The sequence below is a fragment of the Rhopilema esculentum genome, chromosome 13 (genome assembly GCF_057945365.1).
Source record: "Rhopilema esculentum isolate cy_ngs chromosome 13, ASM5794536v1, whole genome shotgun sequence".
In the NCBI taxonomy this organism is placed as follows: Eukaryota; Metazoa; Cnidaria; class Scyphozoa; order Rhizostomeae; family Rhizostomatidae; genus Rhopilema; species Rhopilema esculentum.
The window spans coordinates 11,135,523-11,158,738 of record NC_142827.1 but is presented as its reverse complement, the minus strand read 5'-3'; the positions used below and the strand labels follow the sequence as shown (position 1 = coordinate 11,158,738).

At 35.0% G+C, this 23,216-nt stretch overlaps 2 protein-coding genes and 1 non-coding gene across 4 annotated transcripts; 2 read left to right on the top strand and 1 right to left on the bottom strand.

Moving 5' to 3' along the window:
- The first annotated feature begins 75 nt into the window (after window positions 1-75).
- On the top strand, window positions 76-11,778 carry LOC135692286 (WD repeat domain phosphoinositide-interacting protein 2). The gene is made up of 16 exons (XM_065210388.2): window positions 76-380; window positions 1,327-1,409; window positions 2,270-2,370; window positions 2,598-2,663; window positions 3,113-3,169; window positions 3,702-3,741; window positions 4,427-4,488; window positions 4,849-4,884; window positions 5,098-5,190; window positions 5,568-5,638; window positions 5,955-6,062; window positions 6,412-6,548; window positions 6,922-6,949; window positions 7,482-7,589; window positions 8,024-8,060; window positions 8,739-11,778. Exons 1-16 carry the CDS (start codon window positions 310-312, stop codon window positions 8,928-8,930), a joined length of 1,290 nt encoding a protein of 429 aa, XP_065066460.1. The 5' UTR covers window positions 76-309; the 3' UTR covers window positions 8,931-11,778.
- Window positions 11,628-11,894, top strand: LOC148958653 (RNase MRP). Its single transcript, XR_016144552.1, has one exon.
- A 1,856-nt stretch (window positions 11,895-13,750) lies between these two features.
- Window positions 13,751-22,675, bottom strand: LOC135692285 (uncharacterized). 2 transcript variants are annotated; one of them, XM_065210385.2, is made up of 6 exons: window positions 22,041-22,675; window positions 19,606-19,858; window positions 16,768-17,214; window positions 16,064-16,293; window positions 15,163-15,393; window positions 13,751-14,400 (listed from the first exon to the last, which is right to left on the bottom strand). In XM_065210385.2, the coding sequence occupies exons 3-6, from the start codon at window positions 17,209-17,211 to the stop codon at window positions 13,944-13,946; spliced, it is 1,362 nt and encodes a 453-aa protein (XP_065066457.2). In that variant the 5' UTR covers window positions 17,212-17,214; window positions 19,606-19,858; window positions 22,041-22,675; the 3' UTR covers window positions 13,751-13,943. The 2 variants fall into 2 exon arrangements, with proteins under 2 accessions (XP_065066457.2, XP_065066458.2); XM_065210386.2 differs by lacking the exon at window positions 22,041-22,675 and having other exon boundaries at window positions 19,606-19,936.
- Between the last annotated feature and the right edge of the window lie 541 nt (window positions 22,676-23,216).

Genomic DNA, 23,216 nt, shown 5'->3' with positions numbered 1-23,216 from the left:
AATTCAAGGATGTGATCTTTCGTGTAATGACGCAATGTATGGTCAGCAGTTGCAGCTGCACGCATGCTCACCTACCTGCAAACGCTTTCAACTTAGAGCTTCAAAAATAAAAACAAAGATTAATTGTAGGTAGACCATAATGTGACGCCTGGAAGGCAATTTGGAATTTAGTAGAAATTTCGCAGATAAACAGGTTGTGAAGCTGCATGAAGGTGTTTCCACGAAAAGGAACCTATCGAAACAAAGGGTCTTTAAGGGAATCAATTTTAAACAGGCCATCTGTAAGGGATTAGGCCATCGCCGTTCTCCATGAATCTAGCAGCAAATGGAGGTGATCCTTCGGGAGATTTGTTGTTTGCTAACTTTAATCAGGATGTAACGTAAGTTATTCTTATGAATTTGTTTTAATATACCATTATAAATTTGTTTCCCTGTATAGTTATTTGGACATGCCAATTCACAGATTTTATTTAAAGTATTCATGATTATTATTATCAAGAAGAACTAAGCATCTAACATGTTTAATTTATTTTAATGGTAATGGAAGGCAACGTCATCATTACGTTTTCACATGCCATACTGAGTTTATTGCATTAATTAAACCTTCCTCGTGTTATTTGAAACCCAAGGAAAACAAGAGATAAGGAAAGCCCGATAGGATGAAAAGAAGAAGGACATTTTACCGTAAAATTCTTAGTAAAATATAGTACCACAACAAAACATGGTTAAGATATCTGGAGAAGGGGTGTAAAAATGAATTTTAAGGTCATTTGCTAGGCTAATTACTGGAATAAATTAAGCATAATGAATCAAACGCCCGTTCATAGTTTTTGGATTGATGTAAAAAAAGGCTGCCTTGTTAAACGTTTTGATATGTCAGTAAACTTAGCAAAAAGTGCCAAGAATCAGGCATCTGGAAAATCTTTGTTGTTTGATGAGGTATGGGTATGCGGCAGCATGGCTCAAAGAACAGGGCCAGCTTACTAGTAATCCTAGTTGACTGACAGTTTTTATACATGTTCAAGTTGTAAGAGATTCCAGTTCTAATAAAAAAGCAAGCATGCAATGTTGCCAAGTGCTACAGCATCAATAGGCAAGTTTGATTAAGTATTTAATTAAACATGGCAATAAGGCTACTTTGAACCTTTTTTTAGCCTTGGCTGTAAATCTTATAATAAAGAACAAGCTAAAGAAAGTAAATCAATTAAACTACACAATTAGCTGAATAAAGTAGTCTTTTTACCTATTTGTTGTTTTAACATTTTATTGTTTGGTACAATAAATTTTCTTTTCATGATTTTAAATGAAAGTTCTTTATGGCTGCAGATCCTTGGCTGTTGGATCCAGACTTGGGTACAAGCTTTATTCACTGAGTTCAATTGAAAAGTTGGAAGAAATACACGACTATGGTAATATTAATTTTTCTTTGATGTAAAGTATAAAGTGTGAGTGCATAAATATATGCCTAGATATAGCAAGAAATTTGATTGAAACAGAAAAACCAACACAGGCTTTGACAAAGCATCACCGAGGCTACAGTGTACTTTTAGCTTAGGTCTGGCCTACCTATATTGATGCATTTCCCATCAATTTTGGATGCCTATCTTATAGAATTTGTTTATTTTGGGGGTTTCCAGTTTTAGTGCAGAGGTATGCCAAGCTTAAATCAAATTGATCAAAGCTAAAGCAATGCACATCATTACTATGTCAACAACTCAATCAATACCAACTTTGTTGCAACTCTAATGTTCAGCTGAATCTGTTTTAGGCATTTTTCTTTCAAATAGCCCACATAAGTGGCTGAACGCTCACATGTATTTGCTTGCGTGACCGATTGCTCTTAAAATGATAATAATAATAAAAAATACTAAAATTTGTAGGTATTATCTAATTAAAATGCATTGATACAATGATCTTTCATGCACTCCAAGAAAGATTGAATACCAAACTTAAATGTGCCCTTTTCATAAACTTATGTACATCAGGAGGGTCATATAAGGTAACAGAAGGTGATTGGAAAAGTGTTAATTGATGAAACCTTTAGTTCACCCAGTTTGCTTGTGCATGAGCGATCAAACAAAAAGGTCTGTTGTTCTTGCAATCACTTGCCTCTCAGTGAAATTGTTAAATAATCTTTTGCAGAACTGTGCGAAAGAAAGTTATTTAGATTGTAGCTGCTTTTTTAATATTGGAGCTGCTTTAAAAAAACTACAAACTTTAGTCCTGTTGAATGAAAAGTTGTTGACTGGTGAATTTCTCTGTCCTTTAGACAAAGATGATGTTTGCATTGTGGAACGTCTCTTTTCAAGCAGTCTTGTTGCAATTGTTAGTTTGTCAGCTCCAAGAAAACTCAAAGTTTGTCATTTCAAGGTAATTCTTATTGATGTTTGCTTCACGAAAACCACATCTAATGTATATTTGTCATTTCAAGGTAATTCTTATTGATGTTTGCTTCACGAAAACCACATTCTGATGTGTATGCTTTGCTGCACTACTTGAATATTGATCATATTTTGCATATTATGCTCTCATTTCATGTCCATTATTTACCTTTTTCTACAGTTATTGAACTTTCTATGTTGTTTATTTACCTACAGAAAGGAACTGAGATATGCAATTACAGCTACCCAAACACGATTTTAGCAGTAAAACTCAACAGAGTGGTAAGGTTTAATTCTTGTCAAATTGTGCTTATCAAATTTTAAAGTAGAAGATGGTGCTGTAAATCATGATGTTAGTTTTTGACAGTATTTGTTCAGGCTTGGACTAAAAGTAAAGAGCTTGGATGTGGTCATTACAGGTTTTTGTTAATTTTTTGACCTTTTGGTTGATAGGAAGATAATATCAGAGGTTCAATGGTTTTTAATTATCTTCAGCATACCAGTGTAACTTCATAATGTGTTAAATTTGTTGATAGTAAGTAAGAATTAACCCCAAACATGAGAATCAAGTTTCCTGAAGGTTTGGATTACAGTTTCAAATAAAATGTCATTGTGTTAGGTGTTGTCATCAATTGTACATGTTGGCATGTTTTCTTTGCTTTTTTTTTTCTTTTGTTATTATATCATTAGCAAACATGGCTCTCTAGAATTGCTTCTTTATTTGCTTTTAGAGGCTTTTGGTTACCTTGGAGGAGAGCCTATATATTCACAACATAAGGGATATGAAGGTATGTCTGTTTGTTGAGGAAATAATATCATCATATCCTCGGATACTGCATGAAAGGCAAGCCTGTCTTTAAGAGTTTCACTTGCATATGGTTTATCAGCTGCTTTGGGAAGTAAAATGTTTAATTTGCTCAAAGGATGCCCAGATTGAGATATTGATTAATCTGTCTCAAAAAGTGACATTTTCCACTTGAAACTGCCATTTTAATCTTAAAGGTGAAGAATCATGGAAATCATACAATTCACTTTTTCTGCAATACCCATGTCTTATCTCTGAATTCTGAATCTTCTGTATTGGACATAAAGTTGACTTCTTCAAAGAGACTTGTCTGCCTGATGTTTGATAAACAGATCATTTTTGTCACAAGCTGGCACCTTTCATGTAGACTTCAATAGAAGTTTTTACACTGGCCCTACACATAAGGTTAAATACATTGTCTTTTCTGCTTTTCTTTGACAAAAACATTTTACATTGCCAATCTTAAGTCACATAGTTTTTATATCTGTCCAGTGATGTCTCAATGATTATTTTAGGTCTTACATACAATAAGGGATACCCCTCCGAATCCAAGTGGTATGTAATTTTATTATCTATTTGCCTCAAAATATCCTTAAATGGTAGAATTGAAGGTATTTCTCCTATGCCATTTTTAAGGAGAAAAAATTTGAAAAATAAAGTATAAAAATATGTGTTTATTGTATTGGTGTCAAGTAACAAAGATTTCTGATTTAATTGTGACTTGAAAATGCAGAACCAAAGACCTAAAATTATATGGGTTTCTTGTAGTATATTTATCTCTGTGATCAGAAAAATATAAATCTTTTTGTCATCTGGAAAAGGATCCTGACCAGTATTGTTGAATATTTGAACGCTTAGTCAAATTATTTTGTTACCTCTTTTAGGCTCGACTAAACAGGATTCAACTGAGCCTGATTTGTGAAATGAGGAATTTTATAAAAAAATCAAATAAAATTTAACTAACTATTGTGTCTTTTCAAAGCCAAACGAACTTCTTGAATTCATTCACCTGTTTCTGAGACTTATCTTGAAAGACTTCAAGAGAGAATTTAAGTTTTTTGTTGAAGATCTAAGTTAGGGGAGGTTTTTTGAGTTATATCATGTTGCAATTTTGAAATTCAAATACCATCAACACTTGTCAGTTTTAGGGTTTCTTGTTTTTTCATTGATTAGTTCTTTGCAATTATAACAGAATTTCATTAATATGTGTAAATACACTGATACAAATATTAATTTTTAGGCCTGTGTGCACTGTCATCAAATTCAGATAACTGTTATCTTGCATATCCTGGAAGCAATCAGGTAGGCAAGTGTAGCAACATTTTGATAATCTGAATCTCAATGCACTAATTATTATAATTGCTTACATTATAAATATATTCATATATCATTAGTAACATTAGTTATTTTGTATAAACACAACATGCCACTTTTAGTTAGAACACTTTGGTTGAATTTGCTGTTTCTTTGAAAAACATTTGTTGCTTTTGTTGGTTTTGATTGAAGATCTTTTGTCACTCCTCAGGCATTGTTATAGTTTAGAACAGAAATCTAGCATGAATACTTTTCAATGGCCAAATATTTTTCTCTTCATGGTATTTTTGAAGCAGCAGTTTTGTTTCAATATAATCTTAACAATTGAAACTGTGTTTTTTCTTTAAGATTGGAGAAATTCAAATTTTTGATGCTGTTAATTTGGTGCGTAATTATTTTTGCTGAATTGCTTTCCCTTTTTTAGCTTTTCCATTTTGACCGTCTTTCTCTAAATATGAAAATAGAATAAATATATATGTATGTATATTTACTTTTATCTATATTCAAAATATTCTAGATTTTTATCAACTATTGAACATTTTGTCCATCTAATCTCTACTCATCTGTATAGATTTAACAGTCCTCTGTCTTCTATAGAGAGCAGTAACAATGATCCCAGCTCATGATTCACCAGTTGCTAGTCTAACCTTCAATTCATCGGCAAATTTACTCGCTTCAGCTTCAGAAAAGGTAAGTCATATTTCCTTTGCCTTACCTTATTTGAAAATGTTTTATTTCTTCCATCGTGTATCATAATTCTAAGTAGAAACCTTGCCATATCTTTAAGCAGCTTATCACAAAGAATGTTTATTTTGCTTTTCACCGAGGGTTTCGGTCGTAGCTGATCAAATCACTTGTCGTGTTATCCCTTTCATCTGGCTCATTCACTGAATGATTATAATAATTTTTCTGTATATTGTTGTTTGTCTACTGTTTTATTGTTTTTTTCATGTGCTTTTCTCATAGCCTGAATAAGAAAAATTGGAGCTTTTGTTTTGATTATCTAAAATATTTGGCCACTCATCACAATCTTCATTTGACCAAATGATGATTTTATTTGCCTACAGGGCACTGTCATACGAGTGTTTTCGATACCAAGTGGACAAAAGCTGTTCGAATTTCGAAGGGGGGTGAAAAGGTGTGTTGTCTTTAGTATCTGCAGAAATAGCATCTCCATTGATCGCCTAATGGCTATCATCGAATTTTGATGCTCGCCTTGCTTCATATATTTCTTTTTTTTTTATTTCAGCAATGCCACTTAAACTACTTTTTGCCCAGTCATTGCTAACTTAAACTACACGTCTTTTGCCCACTCATTGCTAACTTAAACTACACGTCCTTTTGTCCAGCCCCGTTCAAAACTAAATATTTGCTTGTACTTCATACAGATATAATGTACATATTTTGGTTGTTCTTAAATTCGAAGCTATTTGACTTAAATTCTCCTGTTTCAGATGTGCGCATATATACTCGCTGTCGTTTAGTATGGATTCGTTTTTTTTGGCTGCTTCAAGTAACACGGAAACTGTTCACATATTCAAATTGGAAGCTCCAAAAGAGAAGTGCGTATTTCTAGCATAATTTACATTGAATGCCTTACAATCCCCTTCGACGAATTGAGATTTGAGTAATTTGTTTCCAGTGGACTTGATTGTATATTTGAGCTGTGAGCAGGGTTTCATATAAAAACCTACCTACATTTGCAAAATGAAACGTTCATGGGCTCATGAGAAAGCAGATTCAGCTGGGATTGTTTTTATAGATGGTGTCTGGTTTGAATTCGTTGCTCAATTTCCCATTTCAATGGGACTTCACGATATTTTTTTGAAATTTGTGATTGCTAGAAGCCAGTTGAAGTTAACGAAATCCCTTAGTTTGAGATCTTGTATTTGTTTTCTTTGGAATTTTCAGAACGGCAGATGAACCCCAAAGCTGGGTTGGCTATTTTGGCAAAGCTTTGATGACGCCGTCAAATTTTCTTCCATCACAATTTACTGAAGTTTTGGCTCAGGAGAGGGCGTTTGCTACCATCAAGCTGGCACATGGAGGTATTCAAATGCGTATGCAATTGTAGCAGCTAGCTGTAGACATCAGATCTAATGAGTTCGGCAGCTGTAAAGAAACTTTAGCGCAAATGCTCTCTCCATCTTTCTCTTTCAACATCTAAAAAGAACCGCAGCCTCACAATCTTTTATATTACAAATAGCGGCTTTGCATTTACATTTAGATGTAATTATTTTGCTGGCAATAATTTCTCTTAACAGTTCTTGAATTTTGTTCCCGCTTGCTGATTCGGTGAACTGTTAAGATTATTTAAACACAACTTCTGTGATAACTGAATTTCTTTATGAAATTTTAAAAATCAAACATTTAACTATTTCTACACTTTTACAGTTCTTAATTGTAAAATTTATTTTCTAGGACATCGAAACATTTGTGCTCTTGCCTCGTAAGTCAGTTTTTTTTGTCTCATGTAACATTACACATTTACAGTTTATCTGCTTTTGTCAAGGCCCCTTCTTCCATCTTTTTTGCACCTCTAGCTGAAAAGGGCATATCATAAACAATCAACGGTGTAAAAAACCCCAGCTTCTTTTATAAAGCATTTTCGCCTAGAAATTTGAGAATTAGAAAATTTATTCAAGTGATTTTGAAATAGAAAGTACTTTGTTGTTTTGATCTGTTTGAAGAATACTAGATCTATGTTGTCAAGAAGTGTACGAACAATGTTAGCAATATGCAGTGCTTAATTTTATGCACTAGCAATGTTGGATTTAAATAAAAGTTAATTCTGAAATTTAAGCTTTGAAGTTAAAAGGGGGCAATATTACAAATTATTTAGAGAATTGGGAAAAATTTCAAGGAAAACCTCAAGGAAGGGGTGTTAATTAGTAACCTGTGCTTTTACATCTTAGCAGGAAAGTTAGTGTTGATCTATATCGAAATGTTCATTCATTTTTGACCAAATTATTTGTTTGTAGGATAAACAAGCTCCCTCGAGTCTTGGTAGCAAATGAAGATGGGTATTTATATGTTTACAAACTCGATCTTGACGAAGGTGGAGAGTGCTCGCTATTACGACAACACAGGTTTGCTTTTTCAAAAAGTTTTATTTTTTCAGATATCTTTTCATGCTTTTTCTTGTTCTGCTGTCTTTGTTTCGTCATACAATTTATTAGTAAGTGTTTTTGATGATTTCTTCTGATAGCCAGTCCTTGATGTATTATGTCTTTAATTTGTTTAATAAATCTTCAGTCATATCCTGTCATCTGTGTACTGCGATGTTCTTCACCAATGTTTAAAAACCTCAGCTCCACTAAGGCCATGTTTCCAAGGCACCAAATGGCATCCAGTCAAATTTTTCACAGCTACCCCCAAATTTTAACAAGAGCGTTCAGAAATGCAATTGTATCATTCCTTGCAAACAGTCCTGGATATTAACGGGTCAAACGGGGTCCCTTTTGAAATTAGAATCATTAAGGTTTACACGGTGTAATGTCTTTTTGTTCGTATTGCCTTTCAGATTGCTTCCGGATGGACGAGAGAGATCTGGGTCTGCTGTGAGTGTTTCACAAAATATAACCAATGAAACTTCTTTTTCGCTGTCTCTAATTTACGGATACTGTTATATTTATCAAAGTTTGGCCAGATGCCTGTGTTCTTTGCATTTATTATTTTCTGGACATTATAATGATCTGTTCTCTAGACGATCTTGCTTGAAAACCACAAGGCTAATTTTGCTAGCGTTAAGTCTAGATTCAAGCAATAACCCTCTTGTGGCTTGATATAGCATTAAACTACCCAAAATTGATTAATTGGTGGGTTTAACAAGTATCTTCAAGCTAAGTTATTTGAAACTGTCAAAGCAACGTGTATACAAAAAAGGACTGGCGACAACGAATTTTTGTAAAGTGTTTGGGCACTAAAGTTAAGAAACAAGCTTGACTGCTAGATGAAGGCAGAAACAGTGATCGTCTACAAGTTGCAAGCTTTGAAGTTGCCAGTTAAATATTCTGGTTTCTTGTTGTGTCAGCAATTTTAGTTCCAGCTCCCACAGAAATGGGAGACAGCAAAGGAGAAGAGCGATTTTGGTACATTGCGCTCCTGATTTAACTTGAGCTAAACACAGGTTCGCTTATATAGTGTTTTCCTGCCTAAGTATTCTTTTGCAAATTATAAACTATGCTAAATATTCTTGTGGGTGTTACTGACAGCGAAGGTTTTGCTTGTTTTAACAGGATTCAGGGAGAGCCTCGAGTGGGATGGCAATCAGCGCTCCAAAGTCAGGCCAAGCCACAGCAAGCCATTCATCACCTCGTTCGTTAGAAGGACAATCACCTAAAAGTGCAAGGGGATCAAGTTTCAATGAGGGCAATTTAAAGCTCAATGATGAAACTGAATATCCCCCTTTAACGGTCCATAATGAGTAAACCCAGTGATTACGCAATAGGTTGTAAGAAAATTCCACCATGGCTTTGCGTCTACCGATGTAAATCCATCTAAACTTCAGAAAATTGTGGAAGTTACTGTGCTATTTTTCTAGGATTTCATTCAAACAGCTGCATCCCAGAATCCAGTTTAAAACAGCTTTTCAGCGATAAGAGGCTGTGTTGAATATTTATGGCTAAGAACAAAATTAGCCAAAACAAATGAACTAAAACAAACACACGATATTGTTTTAGTTTCGAAATCATGCATATTACCTTCTCCCTGAGCACGAGACCCTATGAAGTCAAATGTCCTGCCAAATAACTAGATTTATTCGTCAGCAGAAAATTTAAAACCTTGCTGTGACAGATAGAAATCCGACGAGCAAGTTTGAAATGATTTCTTGTCAGGCTTTCATATTTATTCGATGCAAATAATGTTTTCTGCGAAAAATCTAAAGTAAGTAAATTGTTGCTCTATTCGAAACGTCTGTAGCTGGAATTGATACTTTAGCTTTTTCCATGGTCTAGACAACCTCAAAATTAGCATTTCTTTAGGTCTAAAAGTCTAGTTTAGAAAAAACTTATTAAGTGCCTTTCCAGGAGTCAATATTTCTTTTAACATTTGTAACCAACTTTATATTTAGAAAGCTTCGTTGGTTCGTATCTACAAAACATTTCCCTGTCATTATATTTGTTGTTTGTATTAGATGTTATTGTTCGTTGAAAATTATTTGAATGATTTTATTTGCTGTAATCCTCATTTCTGTCCGTAAAAGATTGTGGGTCGTCTTTTGTTGAAATCTCGTTTAAAATTTTTAACGTTCCCATTTTCTCCAATACCAGTTTAGAATGATTACCTTAGCATCAGAACGAAAATAGCATTTGAATAGCTCAAGCTTCTTGATGTTTCAATCAATCCCCTATTTTATTTCAGTTTGAACAATAGTACGCCCGAAATATATAGTATTTGTAATATGAAATTATTTTCAAAAATTGCTTGAAAATGATTATTTGTGGTACTAGTCTTTATCATTTTCCACGCTAACCCAGCAAGGAAAGTAAAGACCATCTGGAGACAATTTAATTTTGATTAAATTATGTTTTTCTTTTCCCTTATTTGTTGTACCTCTTCCTTAAATTGAAACTCGTTTTGAATCTTTGTTGATGGATTTTTTTGTATTTTTCCCCTTTAAACGCAATTGAGATAGTTGATGCCATCTTATATAAATTGTATCAAGCTTCAATTGATTTTTAGCATTGATTAAAAATATACATAATAATAAATTTATTAATGTACAATTTATTCTTTAATTGATCTCCATTAATCTCTATATAAGGTCGCCAGTTTCAATATGTTCACATTTATGGTACTTTTCTCTTTTCATCTGCAATCAGAATTCAGCTTTGATGTTTTTTCTTTTATCAGTTAACAATTTTGTCAATCTTCATTGCTTTGAGCTTCAAGCTTAAATTTTATATTGTTCCTCGATAAATACTTTTTTATTTTGCTCCTCCGACAATTTTCCGGTGTTACAAAATATAAAAGTTTCAAGTTGTTTGCTAATTCAAAGCGATACCATTTTACATAAGATTGACAAGTTGTTGATAACAAATAAATCTCTATATATTTTAACTTTTGATACTGTCACACGCCCTTTTGTTAAATATTTTTCACAAGGGTAAAGATGCAGATCAGCTTTCCTCGAGTGTACTCCGTTTGAAGCTTTTAATTTCGTTTTGAATGCCTGAATCGTAGGGACTTATTTCATTTCCGAGTCAAGTCTGTTACATGAGCCGAGTCTTTTCCATTTCAGAACGAGTTAAATGGTCGGATTAGTTAAATGATCGATTATATCCATTTTTCAGTCTTAAATGATATTAAGACTGAAAAATGGATATAAGGAAAAATATATTTACAAGCCTTGAATAAGTAATCGAAATTATACTAACACTTGCACTTAATTGCATATTATTGAAAATCATGCCGTTGACGTGGGATTCTAACACTTTATAGGGTTTTATATAGTTTCATGAAATGCAATTGTACCATCCCCGTAGAGGCGCAGTCATTCAGTTTGTCAGGTTTTGATAAATACCGTAATCTAGTAACAAAAAAATCTTAAATTATCAACATTTTGCCACAAAAAAATTCCCAAGAAAAGAATATTACCCAATACCAGATAGTCGAAAAGTGGGATTAGTAGGTGCACCAGCCCTTGTACTGCCTGGAGACATATTTCTATTGACTATGCTGGAGATAACCGATTTTTAAGGTTGGTATTACGTCACCGCTCGGAAGATTTTTCCGACTGATGCATCCGCCCATAGGACGAAAAGGTCTTCGGGAAAAGAATGATAGTCATATTGAGAAAATGAGAATATAAAGAAACATGTACTCATGCTTCGTACATAAAAGGCTGGGAAGCGACGTCGTACTGTGATTATATTTTGTAATGAATGTAAATCTAAAGAACTTAAAAAGATATAAAAATTCAAAAAATACACACACTTGTCAAAAAAAAGATCAGACTGACTCCCTTTCGACCTATAAATTTAACTTTTCTGACCATCCCACACAATCCATGTATTGTTCTATAGAAACATAGATCTAGAGTTCCTGTGAGTATCCCGGCATGCATTATTACCCATAATTCATCACACTCATATATAACCCTCCACGTGCCTAGAAAACCTCGTGGACACGGTAAAGACTTGCTGTCGGAGGAACGAACGGGAGGCAGGCTTTGCCTGGCCTTCAATTCACCTCTGGGGAAAGTCCCCGGACCCATGGCAGAGAGTGCCATCCGTAATGGAATACAGTCTCTCTTTTCTTCATTTGAGCCAAGACTCCAGTTATTGGAAGAGCAAGAAGTGTCGAGGGATTGGTCGTCGTAGCAAAGATATGCGAGGTAAAGCTGCTGGAGGTTGCGGCTTCAACACGACGGGGCTCACTCTTACCGTGTCCACCGACTTTTTTATATGCCAGCTTTAGTTTCTTTGCCAGAACACACACGATTATCTTGTTATAGCTTTATCATTTTAGTTTTTTTGCTATGTATAAAGCAGCGTTGTACTGAAATTATCGCATCGAGACTTAACATACTGCAGTCCTTTGTCACGATAGGCCTGTTATGTTGTGAAGACTGCGAGTGGTTCTTTAATGTTTCCCTCTATCAATAAACTACTAATTTGATCCAATTTAGAGACCGGGTAGAGGAAAGAGGGTGTATAAAGAACTTAGATTAAGATTTCCAAGGCTTTAAATATAGTGAACAAGCTCTATCAGAACAGTAAAGCGCAAATCCCTGCAGTTCCACAAGTGTTAGCACCCTTATCTTCATTGTCTTTGAGAAAGGGGTTCAGTTTTGTCATCCATCTATGGTAATGGGTGTATGATATGGGAATCTTAATAAAGTAAATAATTTCTCCTTGCTTGGCCTTATTTCAACAATTTGATTTCAGGAAAAAGGTATAAATTTGGTTTCAAAGAAAAGAGGAACTATATATCAGAGAAAATCAAATATAAAACTAAAGGTTTTAAGGCAGCTTTTTAAGCGAAACATAATGGAAGAACTTTTCAAAGATGTAGTAACAAAATCCGAAGAAATAACGAAACTTCGGTACTCGAAGAGAAAAGGTTAAAATTGAATTGAATTTTGAAAAATGCGAAAACACTTGAATTTTGAAAAATACATGAAAATAGACTTGCCTAGGGACGGAAGTGAATATGTTAAAGAGAATGCCACGAACATTTGAAAACATAGAAATATGGACAACTATCTTAATTTGAAATCCCCCAAGAGTTTTGATTTGGCTCTTTAATATGCAGATTCAGCATTTATTCACCTCATCTTACCGTCTCAAGCATTTCATTTCAGCTCATCGCTGAGAGCTATCCCAAGTATATTAGCAGATATTACAACATTAATAATGCATTTTTTCTCTACTTCCCCCTGTGCCAAACCCTTAAATTTCCCCTACATTACTCCCATTCTGTGTCCCTTACAACCAATACCAAAATATACGAAAATATGCAACTCTATTTCTGTCTTGAGTTCTAAAACTTTGTGAACCTCAAGAAACTGGGGTACTCACTGTCAGGGATTGTTTCTTATAAAAAATGAGTGTGTATTTTATTAAACTGCATTTATTTTTATGTAATGTGCTGCTCTTTGATTACTCCAAATCAGTAATCATTATTCATATTCATTTTCTGCTAATAATTATATTTATGATCACAATTCACGTGTTTTTCTTCTTTTCTTGAAACTCAAAGCCGTTCCCTTCTAATCAAAACATGTGCTGTAAGAATTTTTCAGGGCCTTTGAAAAAAGTGATGAACTCGATTTTACACTGCTTTCGTTCAGAGTAAAATTTCCAATGATAGAGGATTAATACCTGATAAGCACATTAAATTCTGCAGTGAAAATGGACAATTTTAGTATGTTACACGATCACTTTTCAGCATGTTGGTCCAATATAAAAAAAAGTGATGGTAAAAAATGATCCTGTAACCCAGTGGCTTTCTAAATTGGCCCTGGCTAGACTGAGCTGTGAAAGTTCTCACATTCAGTGTACAGTTCAACAAGCATTCAGCAACTTCTGTTTCCAAGTTCGTGAACACACACAACTTTCAAGAGTTGCCTGATTTTTTAATTGCTTGATGCAGTGAAGAGGAGCCCTTGTAGCAAACCATAAGAAATAAGCATGCAAAAGAAAGAAAATAGTTTGTAACTGTTTCATTTTGAATAATTCAACTCTGGAAATCTAATTGGGCCAAGGTTGAACTTGGAGATCTTGCCAACAAATATAAACAAAAATGAAAGCAGTTTTTTGTTAAATATTTCTGCATCTATAAAAAATTTAATAATAATTCAAAAATTTAGATTAATCTAACAAATTGGAGACTGTAGCTAAGACAATTAAATAATTTCATTTAAAATTTATAAAGTAAAACAAAATCTACTATATCATAATTTGCATTTATAGGGTTCTCTTGCAGCTTGATTTGCCTTACTTTTGATTCATGAAGTTCACAGCAATGCCCACTAATGCAGCTATTGCAATAACAAATGCAGCCAAAATCTTTAGCCAATCAAAATCAGAATCTTTGACAATGTGGCCAGAGGAGCTGCTTTCCTTTACTGCTGTTTGGTTAGTCTGTTCCACTGGCACTGTCTCTACATCTTCATGGACAATTTCCTCTTCAAAGCCTGCTAGTCTATCAAACTCCTTGAACAATTCAATATTCAGGACAAAGGAAACTTTTGCCTCTTCCACCAACTTGTCTGCAGTTTTTTCATCAACTCTAAGACTGTCTAACTTCATTCGATAACTATTCTTGAACTCAACATGGTCTTGGATATTTTCAAACTCATAGAAACGAACACCTTCACCATTTTCTGGCAACTGGTAGGCCTTGACTGCCATTTTTTTCAAAATTTGTCCACCAGAAAGGTCCCCAAGATACCTTCATAAAAACACAGAATTCCATGAATAATTTTTGGCATACAATAACATCCTTACAAAAAAAACAATATTTTAAACAACTATCCTTATTTGAACAAAATCTCAAATTTTGAAAAGTCTTTTACACAGATTTCAAGTCAATAACACAATTGTACATATAACATGATATTGGAGACAAAGAGAACATAAAAAAATAAGTGTATGGCATAATCATAATTGAAAATTGTCTCCAGCCATTGGTTGACTAGTCTGCATACCTTGAAGAGCATGGGGAAAATATTCCCCATATCAGCCAACATATCACCTTTCAGTCTCAATTAGACACAATATATTTAAAGCTCTACTTGTGTCAGTTTTTAAATCACTGATTAAGTGTAATACAATATCTAATATCTAAATTATATTATAAAATGCCTAAAGGCAGTTGCCAAGAAGTCTGTGAAAAGGAAGCAATCCATGCCAATCAAAAAAAGGGTGGCTTTAAAAGTTTTTCCTTGTGGTGTAGTCCTAGCCCCTCCCTCTAGTCCCATTCAGATTTTTCCCTTGACCTGCACCCCAACCGCCCTAGAATATTGAACAATTGACTTCCCCATGCCGAAATTAAGGAATGGTGGGTGACTATTTCATAGGAACATCAAGACTATTCACAATGAAAAAAATTTATGAAATGATCCTCAATGATTCAAATTACTCTACATTAGTATGTTCAAAGAGCAGCCCCTGGCCCCAACTCCTGAGCCCTAACCACAGATTTTGCACAAACCTTGTATAGTGATGTGATATAAGTAGCACAGGATCCCTTTCGGCGATAGCATGAATGTGGTCAACATATTTTTGAGCAGCATCTGAAATTTGAATTTCATCTTTCCAATCGTCACCAAAATAAAATTGTAGATCCTTCTCCAGTGATTCAACTCTTGAGAGTTCTCTTGGAAAATGAATATTTTTGAATAATGGATGATCACCATTTCTGTTTGACTCCTCCTCCAGTGCACTTAAAATGTAATATAAAAATTACTAAAAATGTTTTTAATTGAAACTGCAAAATGTAAAAAACCACCATCAAAATTTTCCCAATTATGTATATTGAAAGTCCAAAAAACAAATGAAATTGTCCCAAAAATTGTGCATTGGAAAACATTTTAATGACAGTGCTATCTGCTTGTTGAATTTTTGCCAATGCAAATCTTGGCAAGATTGATAGCATACAGAAAATTTTTCTCAAGAGCCTTTGCATTTCAACACCTAAAATTTTTTATCATTGACTATATGAGATAAAACAGCCTGAAAAATATATATTTCCTACCAGCAAAATGTGTATTACAACTAAACAATAAAAATGTCACCCAGCCTTGCCATACTCAGCTTACTGAAGGACATGACAATAAAAAATTGGTTGAGGACTAGCAATAACTTTTTAACCCTTGAAACCAAATCTGCATGTAAACTTTCAAATTTCTAAATTTGTGGCTAGTTGTGGGAATCACACAGATTAAACAAATGGGATAGAAACTTTTTTGTGAATCAGCTAAGTCTAATCTCGTCCAGATTCAGAAAACCCATCAAACCAAACTTTTATCATCAAGAAACAACAGCACCTGGGGTAAACTTTAATCACATAAAATGGCTTCTTAGGATGAAAAGCATTTCCTTAATATATGTACCTGTATATGAAGTATAAGGCAGCAACTGCTTCTCTATATATTTTCTGTTCTACTCTGCCTTTCATAAACTCTTTGACAAAATGAACCCTCTCTGCTTGTCTGTGTACTTTCATAGTCCCTTTCTTTAACTGATCAGCAAGCTTGGCTCCTCCTTCAACAGTCTCCTTTTCCAGGCTACCCCCTTTTTTGCTTGTCTCTTTCAGCAAATCCTTTTCTATTTCATCCTTTACCTTTTAAAAACATAATTTATATACTTTAACTAGAACCTTTTTACCATCATTTAGATAACTTTGAAGTAAATGGGAAAATGCAAAAAATTTAAAAGTAAATGTAATTTATTGGCTTGATATATTCAAACAAACAGCAAAATAACCTTAAAGAGATGCTGGAACATGACTTCATCTGTTAGATTGGAGCTTTCAGAGTTAAGGACTAAAAGTCATTTAAAAGACCGATTCTAAAAACTCTATCAACAATGTTGTCAATGTGCACATTTAGTTTTAAATGTTAGTCTAAATTTAAATGTGTTTAACTTTTTCACTTTTATGTGTTAAATATTTAAGTCTTTATTCAATGATATTATACCTAGTTTTTTTAAAAGGTTTCCTCGTGGTTCACATATAATTTAACATAAACGACACTAAAATGGATCTGTTGCAGATGACTGCTTAAGTCAAGGCTTCTAAATATGAATCTGAACTCACCTCAATCACTGACTCATTAATGACAGAATCAGTCTTCAACATGTCCAAATTAAGCACCAAGGGTTTACCATTTGAGCTTAGAGTCTTGAATGGGCAGCCTTGTTTAGTGGAAAAAGCAGGACAATCTCCAATGCTTCCTTTCAAGTTGCTTGAAACTGAGTGAATCAACTTTAATAACTGAATCATTGCCTTCTGATGATGCGATCCTTCAGAAACATCAGGCATTTTTGACAACTTTTCATAGACATCCTGGATTGTGACAGCATTCTCAAAAGTGCAACCATTTTTGAAGGCAGGACACTCCTTTGCTTGTTCTTTCATTTCCTTGGCTGCAGGAGTATCAAAAGGACATTTGTCCTTGAATGCTGGACACTTTTCTTTCAAACCAGCAACATTGGTTCCAGTATTCTCTTTATTTTCAGGTGGTGCAGACACTGACTCCATTTTCTTAAACACAAATAAAAATTGCAAGTAAAAAACCACAAGTTCCAATCAACTATAAAGCCAACTGCAAACATTATCCTTAGCAGTGACTTTTAGACAAGGCTTTTAGGTAAATGAGCTAGTTGTAAATGAAATGGTTTAATTTCATGGCCCCACAGAGGTAACCTGAAAGTTGGGACGCCCATTCAGGCAAATAGGGGCACCTCTGTGCCACACTGGAAAAACTGTTTCTTGCCTGAACAAGTTATTTTTAAAACTTGAGGCTGCAAGCCTTAAAATCCTCATATTTAGAAATTTATATGGTTAATGATGTAAAATGTTATGAATTTGTGTGTGCAGTAAAATATATTGGGGTCACCCAACAAAGCTTCCAGTCTGGCCTCTGTGAGCAACAAATAGGCATGTTACCTCTGAAATAGGACAAACAAAACCATTGCTTCTATGTTTATGCATGGCCTTGTTACAGTGATTTGGAACATAGTGTGGCTTGTTTGGGGGGATTAAGATACTGCTGGTGTGTAGTGGATGTGTACCAGTACTGCTTTCTTGCTGTTTGGTAGAGTTTTCTCTTTGTGACTTGCTTTCTTGAATTGGAGACGCATATAATTGGAGGATGTGGCAAGGTCAAAGAAATTTTTCGATCTATTAACTAACAAAAGGGTTTTTTCACTTCCAGATTCAATATCAAGAGTCAAGGAAACCAAAGTCCAGAAGCATCCAAGGCCAAAAGTGTCAGACCCTGAAATTTAGTTATTTTTTGCTAACCTGATTACTACTGTGAGCTGTAAAAGTGCCGGTAGCAAATTTAGAATGCTCTAGCTTGCACCTGATTTTGGCAAGCTGGCTAGGAAGATGCATTAAGTATAGCTCCATTGCTAATACAGGGCAGACCTAAATTGCAGCAAATATCCAGGGGAAATAATGTTTCCTTGAAATTCTAGTTCAAGTTTTTTCAAATAGGTAGATAGACAGGAAACATCTTATTCGGCAGGATAACCAGTTGAACCAGGAAAGTTGCAGTTCTGCATTAAAATGCTCTTAAAAGTTTTTCATTAAAAGATAATCCAATTATCCCAACCTTGGTTTTCCCTTCTGCTGCAGATTACCTCATTAAGTCATGCTTGTCAGGTGTTCACCAGTTTTCAGCTGAAAGCTAGTTATTCTTCAGGTGATTTTGTTAAAAAGCTTATGATGTAAAGTACAGTTGACTCTGCTTATAGTTACTCTACTTATAAGTCACTCTGCTCAAAGTCACACTACTGGTTACAGTCACATAAAATTTAGACCCAAATATGCAAAACTATTATATTTAGCTGCCCTCACAGTCACACTCTGTTTACAGTCATAAGTTTTCAAGAAACAGAGTCTACTGTACTAACCCAGAGTGAGTAAGCAGATAATCTTAGTTTTGGGATCACTATTTTAACCATAAAGGATATTTTGTAGTAAACAACAATATTTTAATTGAGCTATTATTGACCTAAATTGAATAGATACTGCCAAATTTTCATATGATTTACTGAAAGGGGTGTGGATTGGGGTAAAGAAAAATTCTTTGGAAACAGATTTCCCAACCCGTTTGAGGATAATACACTTAAATTTGAAACATAAAATTGCTTAACTACTGCAAGCATTTCAACAGACATATTTTAAATCTAGGGATGACAAGAACATGTGGGTTGGTCGGTCTGGTCTGGTCTGGAATCAGCCACATTTTGCTCCAATGTTTCGGACACCTTGACTCTGAAATTTCTTTTCATCAGAGGTTTATTTTTTGAAGTTTAAACCGTTTTACAATTCCAATATACAACTGTGACATCAAAATATAATTAACAATAGAATACAACAATAAAACTAATTAAACATATTACAGGGAATTAAAGGGACGCCAATTTAAGGATAAGGAGCAAGCTTCGCCCAAAACGAAAACAAGCATGGCTTGGTTAGGGTCGCAGAATCCACCATGAGTCTCTATTTCGATTCGACCAAATTATACTTGAGAACCTATTCTGTGCTTAGAGTGATAATGAGAATCGCCAGCTCTCCCTATTCCAGACAAAGAAATCACGAGGTGTGGTCACATCGAGTTGGAGAGGAAAGATTGGAGCACTGTTCGATGGATAGGCACAGCTTCTCAGTGTCCTAATAAAAACTTTCTACGGAAGCCTTACAGTCACACAGAATTGAGACCGAAATACGTCTTAATAAGCTCCGTTTACAAACACACCCCGCTAATTGTCCTAGTTTTTCAAGAAGCGATTGGTGTGTATATTACTGGAGTCTACTGTAGAAGCAAATAAAAACTAGGAGCATTGCTCTAAAAGCAAATAAAACAAAGCGTTCAGTTTTCTTTAGAAACGGCACCAATAGTTGAACAGCAAAATATGGACTCACCGCTATGACTTTCTTCAACCACAGTCGTGTTTGTATTCAACCGCTATCAGTACGAGTATATAGCAGGTTCTTGGGGCCGTTGGAACTTTAGACCTTGCGAAATATTCATGTTCCAGGGCTTCGATTTGATTGGTAAACGTGCACAGCGTGCCGCCATCTGGCACGACCAGGTTAAGACCTGTTTGAACCTGACCTTGTTCTGGAAAGTCCTCGAAAAATATTTTCATAATGCTCAAGGAAATTAGTAGATGCCCTAGAAAATCATGGAAACAAGCATAACTGCAATGTTGGCCTTGCCGATGATTATACACCAAATAAAAGAAGGAATTATGCTAAAAATATTCTTCTTGCATCATATATAACTGATTAAGGGAATTTTTTGGAAGTAATTTTTTAGCATATTTTAGGAAACCCAAAGAGAGAGATACTTTTGAACGTGAAACATTGACATGTTCACCCCATACAAGATTTTTATCAAGTTGTTCTGTCTGATATCTATTTTATATTTGGTCGAGAGCCTATAAACATTGCTTGTGTCTTAATTACGTATATTCAGTGACAGTTTGTTACCTTCAAGCCACTGTTTCAGAGAGTGGAAGTCACGGTTAAGGGCCTCATTAAGCGCCTCATTGGCGTACATTGTGACATTGTGTTTTTAAGAAAGAACGGCAGATCATTTATGTATATCAAGAAAGGCAGGGGCCCAAGGCAGGATCCTTGAGGAACTTCGCATTGTTCTACCTTTGAGGATAACCCCCATTCACTCTACAGAACTGCTGTCTCTTAAGAAGTAAACAAGGTTAGACAGGACATATAGCCTGACAATCTGACATTCAAGCTAATGTTTGCTTTCTCAACGGATTCTGGTAGTAGGGAGTTCAGGCTTTCATAATCTGCCAGGTGACTTTTTTGAAAATGCCTGGATGTCACGTGACTGATGACATCATTTAACGGTAAAAAGTCAGACAAAATCATCGTTAGCTCCTCACTGAAGGGTTATTTTTTAACGCAACTTACATATTTTGACTCGTCTCATTGCAAGGTGTCAAATGATATATATTTAAGCAAGATTTGCCGACATAAGTATTTTCATTATGACGTCATAACAAATTTTGCATGACGTCATCAAATATTTTACTGTCATAGAATGGTATGTTAGCATAATTTTGTTTTAATATGACGCTGGCTGTCAGCAAAAGCTTCTCTTCCATATGTTTTTCAATCAAAATAATTAGTATTTAGTTCATTTAAATTGAATTTGTGCCATCCGACTTAGCAACAGTCAAATGCAGATGCAGAGAAATAATTGTCCGGTTCAGAGTGGGAGCAAGACTTTGCGACTTCGGAGTAAGAAGTGACTCACTCGTCAGATAGTGACTACTACCTGTTTCGAACTTTGGCTATTGCGGTGGGCACAAATTCAATTTAAACGAACTTAATACTAATATTTTAATTGAAAAACATATGGAAGAAAAGCTTTTGCTGCAAGCCAGCGTCATGTTAAAACAAAATTATGCTAACGTATCATTTTATGACAATAAAATATTTGATGACGCCATGCAAAATTTGTTATGACGTCATAATGAAAATACTTATGTCGGCAAATCTTGTTAAATATATATCATTTGACACCTTGCAATGAGACGAGTCAAAATATGTAAGTTGCGTTAAAAATAACCCTTCAGTGAGGAGCTTACGATGATTTTGTCTGACTTTTTACCGTTAAATGACGTCATCAGTCACGTGACATCCAGGCATTTTCAAAAAAGTCACCTGGCAGATTATGAAAGCCTGAACTCCCTACTACCAGAATCCGTTGAGAAAGTAAACATTGGCTTGAATATCAGATTGTCAAGCTATATGTCCTGTCTAGGTAAAGTACTCCATACTTTTCTAACTTTTGAAGTAGGATGTCATGGTCTACAGTATCAAATGCTTTTTTCAAGTCGATGAATGAAGTAGCTGTGAATCTGCCTTTGTCCATGTTACCATACCAGTCGTTTGTAGACTTCAGAAGGCAAGTGACAGTGGAGTGTAATGATCTAAATCCAGACTGTTTATAGTATACGAGGTTGTTTCTATCTAGATATTCATAAAGCTGGTTAAAGACCAATTTTTTTCAAATACGCTAGACAAGAACGAGAGTACCGAAATTGGCCTATAATTTGATTGATCATCAGATTTACCATTTTTGAAAATGTGGGCAACCCTAGCAATTTTCCAACAATCTGGGAATGCAGCAGTTGCTAAAGATTGAAAATGCTACAAAGTGAGTCACCGATGTCAGGTAGCGCAATTTTCAAGAAACGATTGGCAATCCCCTCCGTGCCAAAGCTCAAGGAATTTTTGAATTTCCCAAAGACCCTCTCTACATGTGTAATATTTACAGTTTGAATTTTAAACCTCAAATTATGCTCGTTAATAGAGATACTCACGTGACCCTTCCCGTTGATGTTATCTTGGCATATACTGAAGCTACATCAGAATCCAAAAAGTTTTACGAGTTCAGGTTTCTCCTTGATGGAACCAATATAGCAGCTACCTTGGAAAAGAAATAGTTTCGACTTTATCCAATTTGGAGATGAGAAATTTCCATTCTTTGTCAAGTGCTTCATGTAATGTTTCATCCCAAGACAATGCTGCCTTAAAGAGTTTCTGTAGAGTCGGAGGAGTAGTCACCGGTGAAATGAGACCTTGCGGACAAGGACCGCGGACAATATTACAGCGAAACACCAGTTGATTCAGCGAAACACAAGTTTTGTCCTACAAAGAGGCATCGTAAATTCAAAGCATTTTTGTGGTTTCTTCATCCTCCCTAATAACTGGGTGATGAGGGATGTGGTGTGTTTTTCCAGCTTCACCAACAAAATGAGAATCAACCCTTACATTAATAGCCTTGGGCCCTTGGCCACTGTGAGCCGCCATTTTTAACTACTGTAACGATAGGGTTTTTCTTATGACGGTGAAGTATCAGGTCGTTGGCTGAGCGATGGGCTAGGCCAACGGGCCTAGCCCCAAGTAGATAGCACACAAGAGATACTCGTTCTTTGATGTTATGTTTATCGTGAAAACAGTAAGACTAAAATATTCTAAGTTGGATCACATTATATTGAAACACAAACAAAGGAACACTGTGAAACATCACACAACACGATGACAGTGACGCACATTTCCCGGAAAGGGAGTTACTAACACAACAGCGCGACAAACAAACATGTGACATTAACACGCAACATAATCAAAGATCTAGCTGAACATAATAATAGTAATTACTGAAGTTTACTAATGTTAAAACGTTACACCATCCCCTCTCTTTAAAGTAAATACGCCGATGAAAGTTTCTAAAAAATTTAAAAGTGACTTAACATAAAAGGTCCATAGAATCATTGAGGCCCGTAGGCATGAACTGGCAAGCAAAGGTAATTCATACAACATCGCTTGATATTTCCAAATCCATAATGACATCCACAAAAATAAAAGTCAAATCCGAAGGATCCTGCCGTCCTTCTGCTGCAGCCCTCTATGGCCAGCACCCCTAAACTGTATTCGGAAAATAACGTCCTCTTAAATCACCAGAACTTCATCGTCTTCTACTCCATATTAGAGGAAAG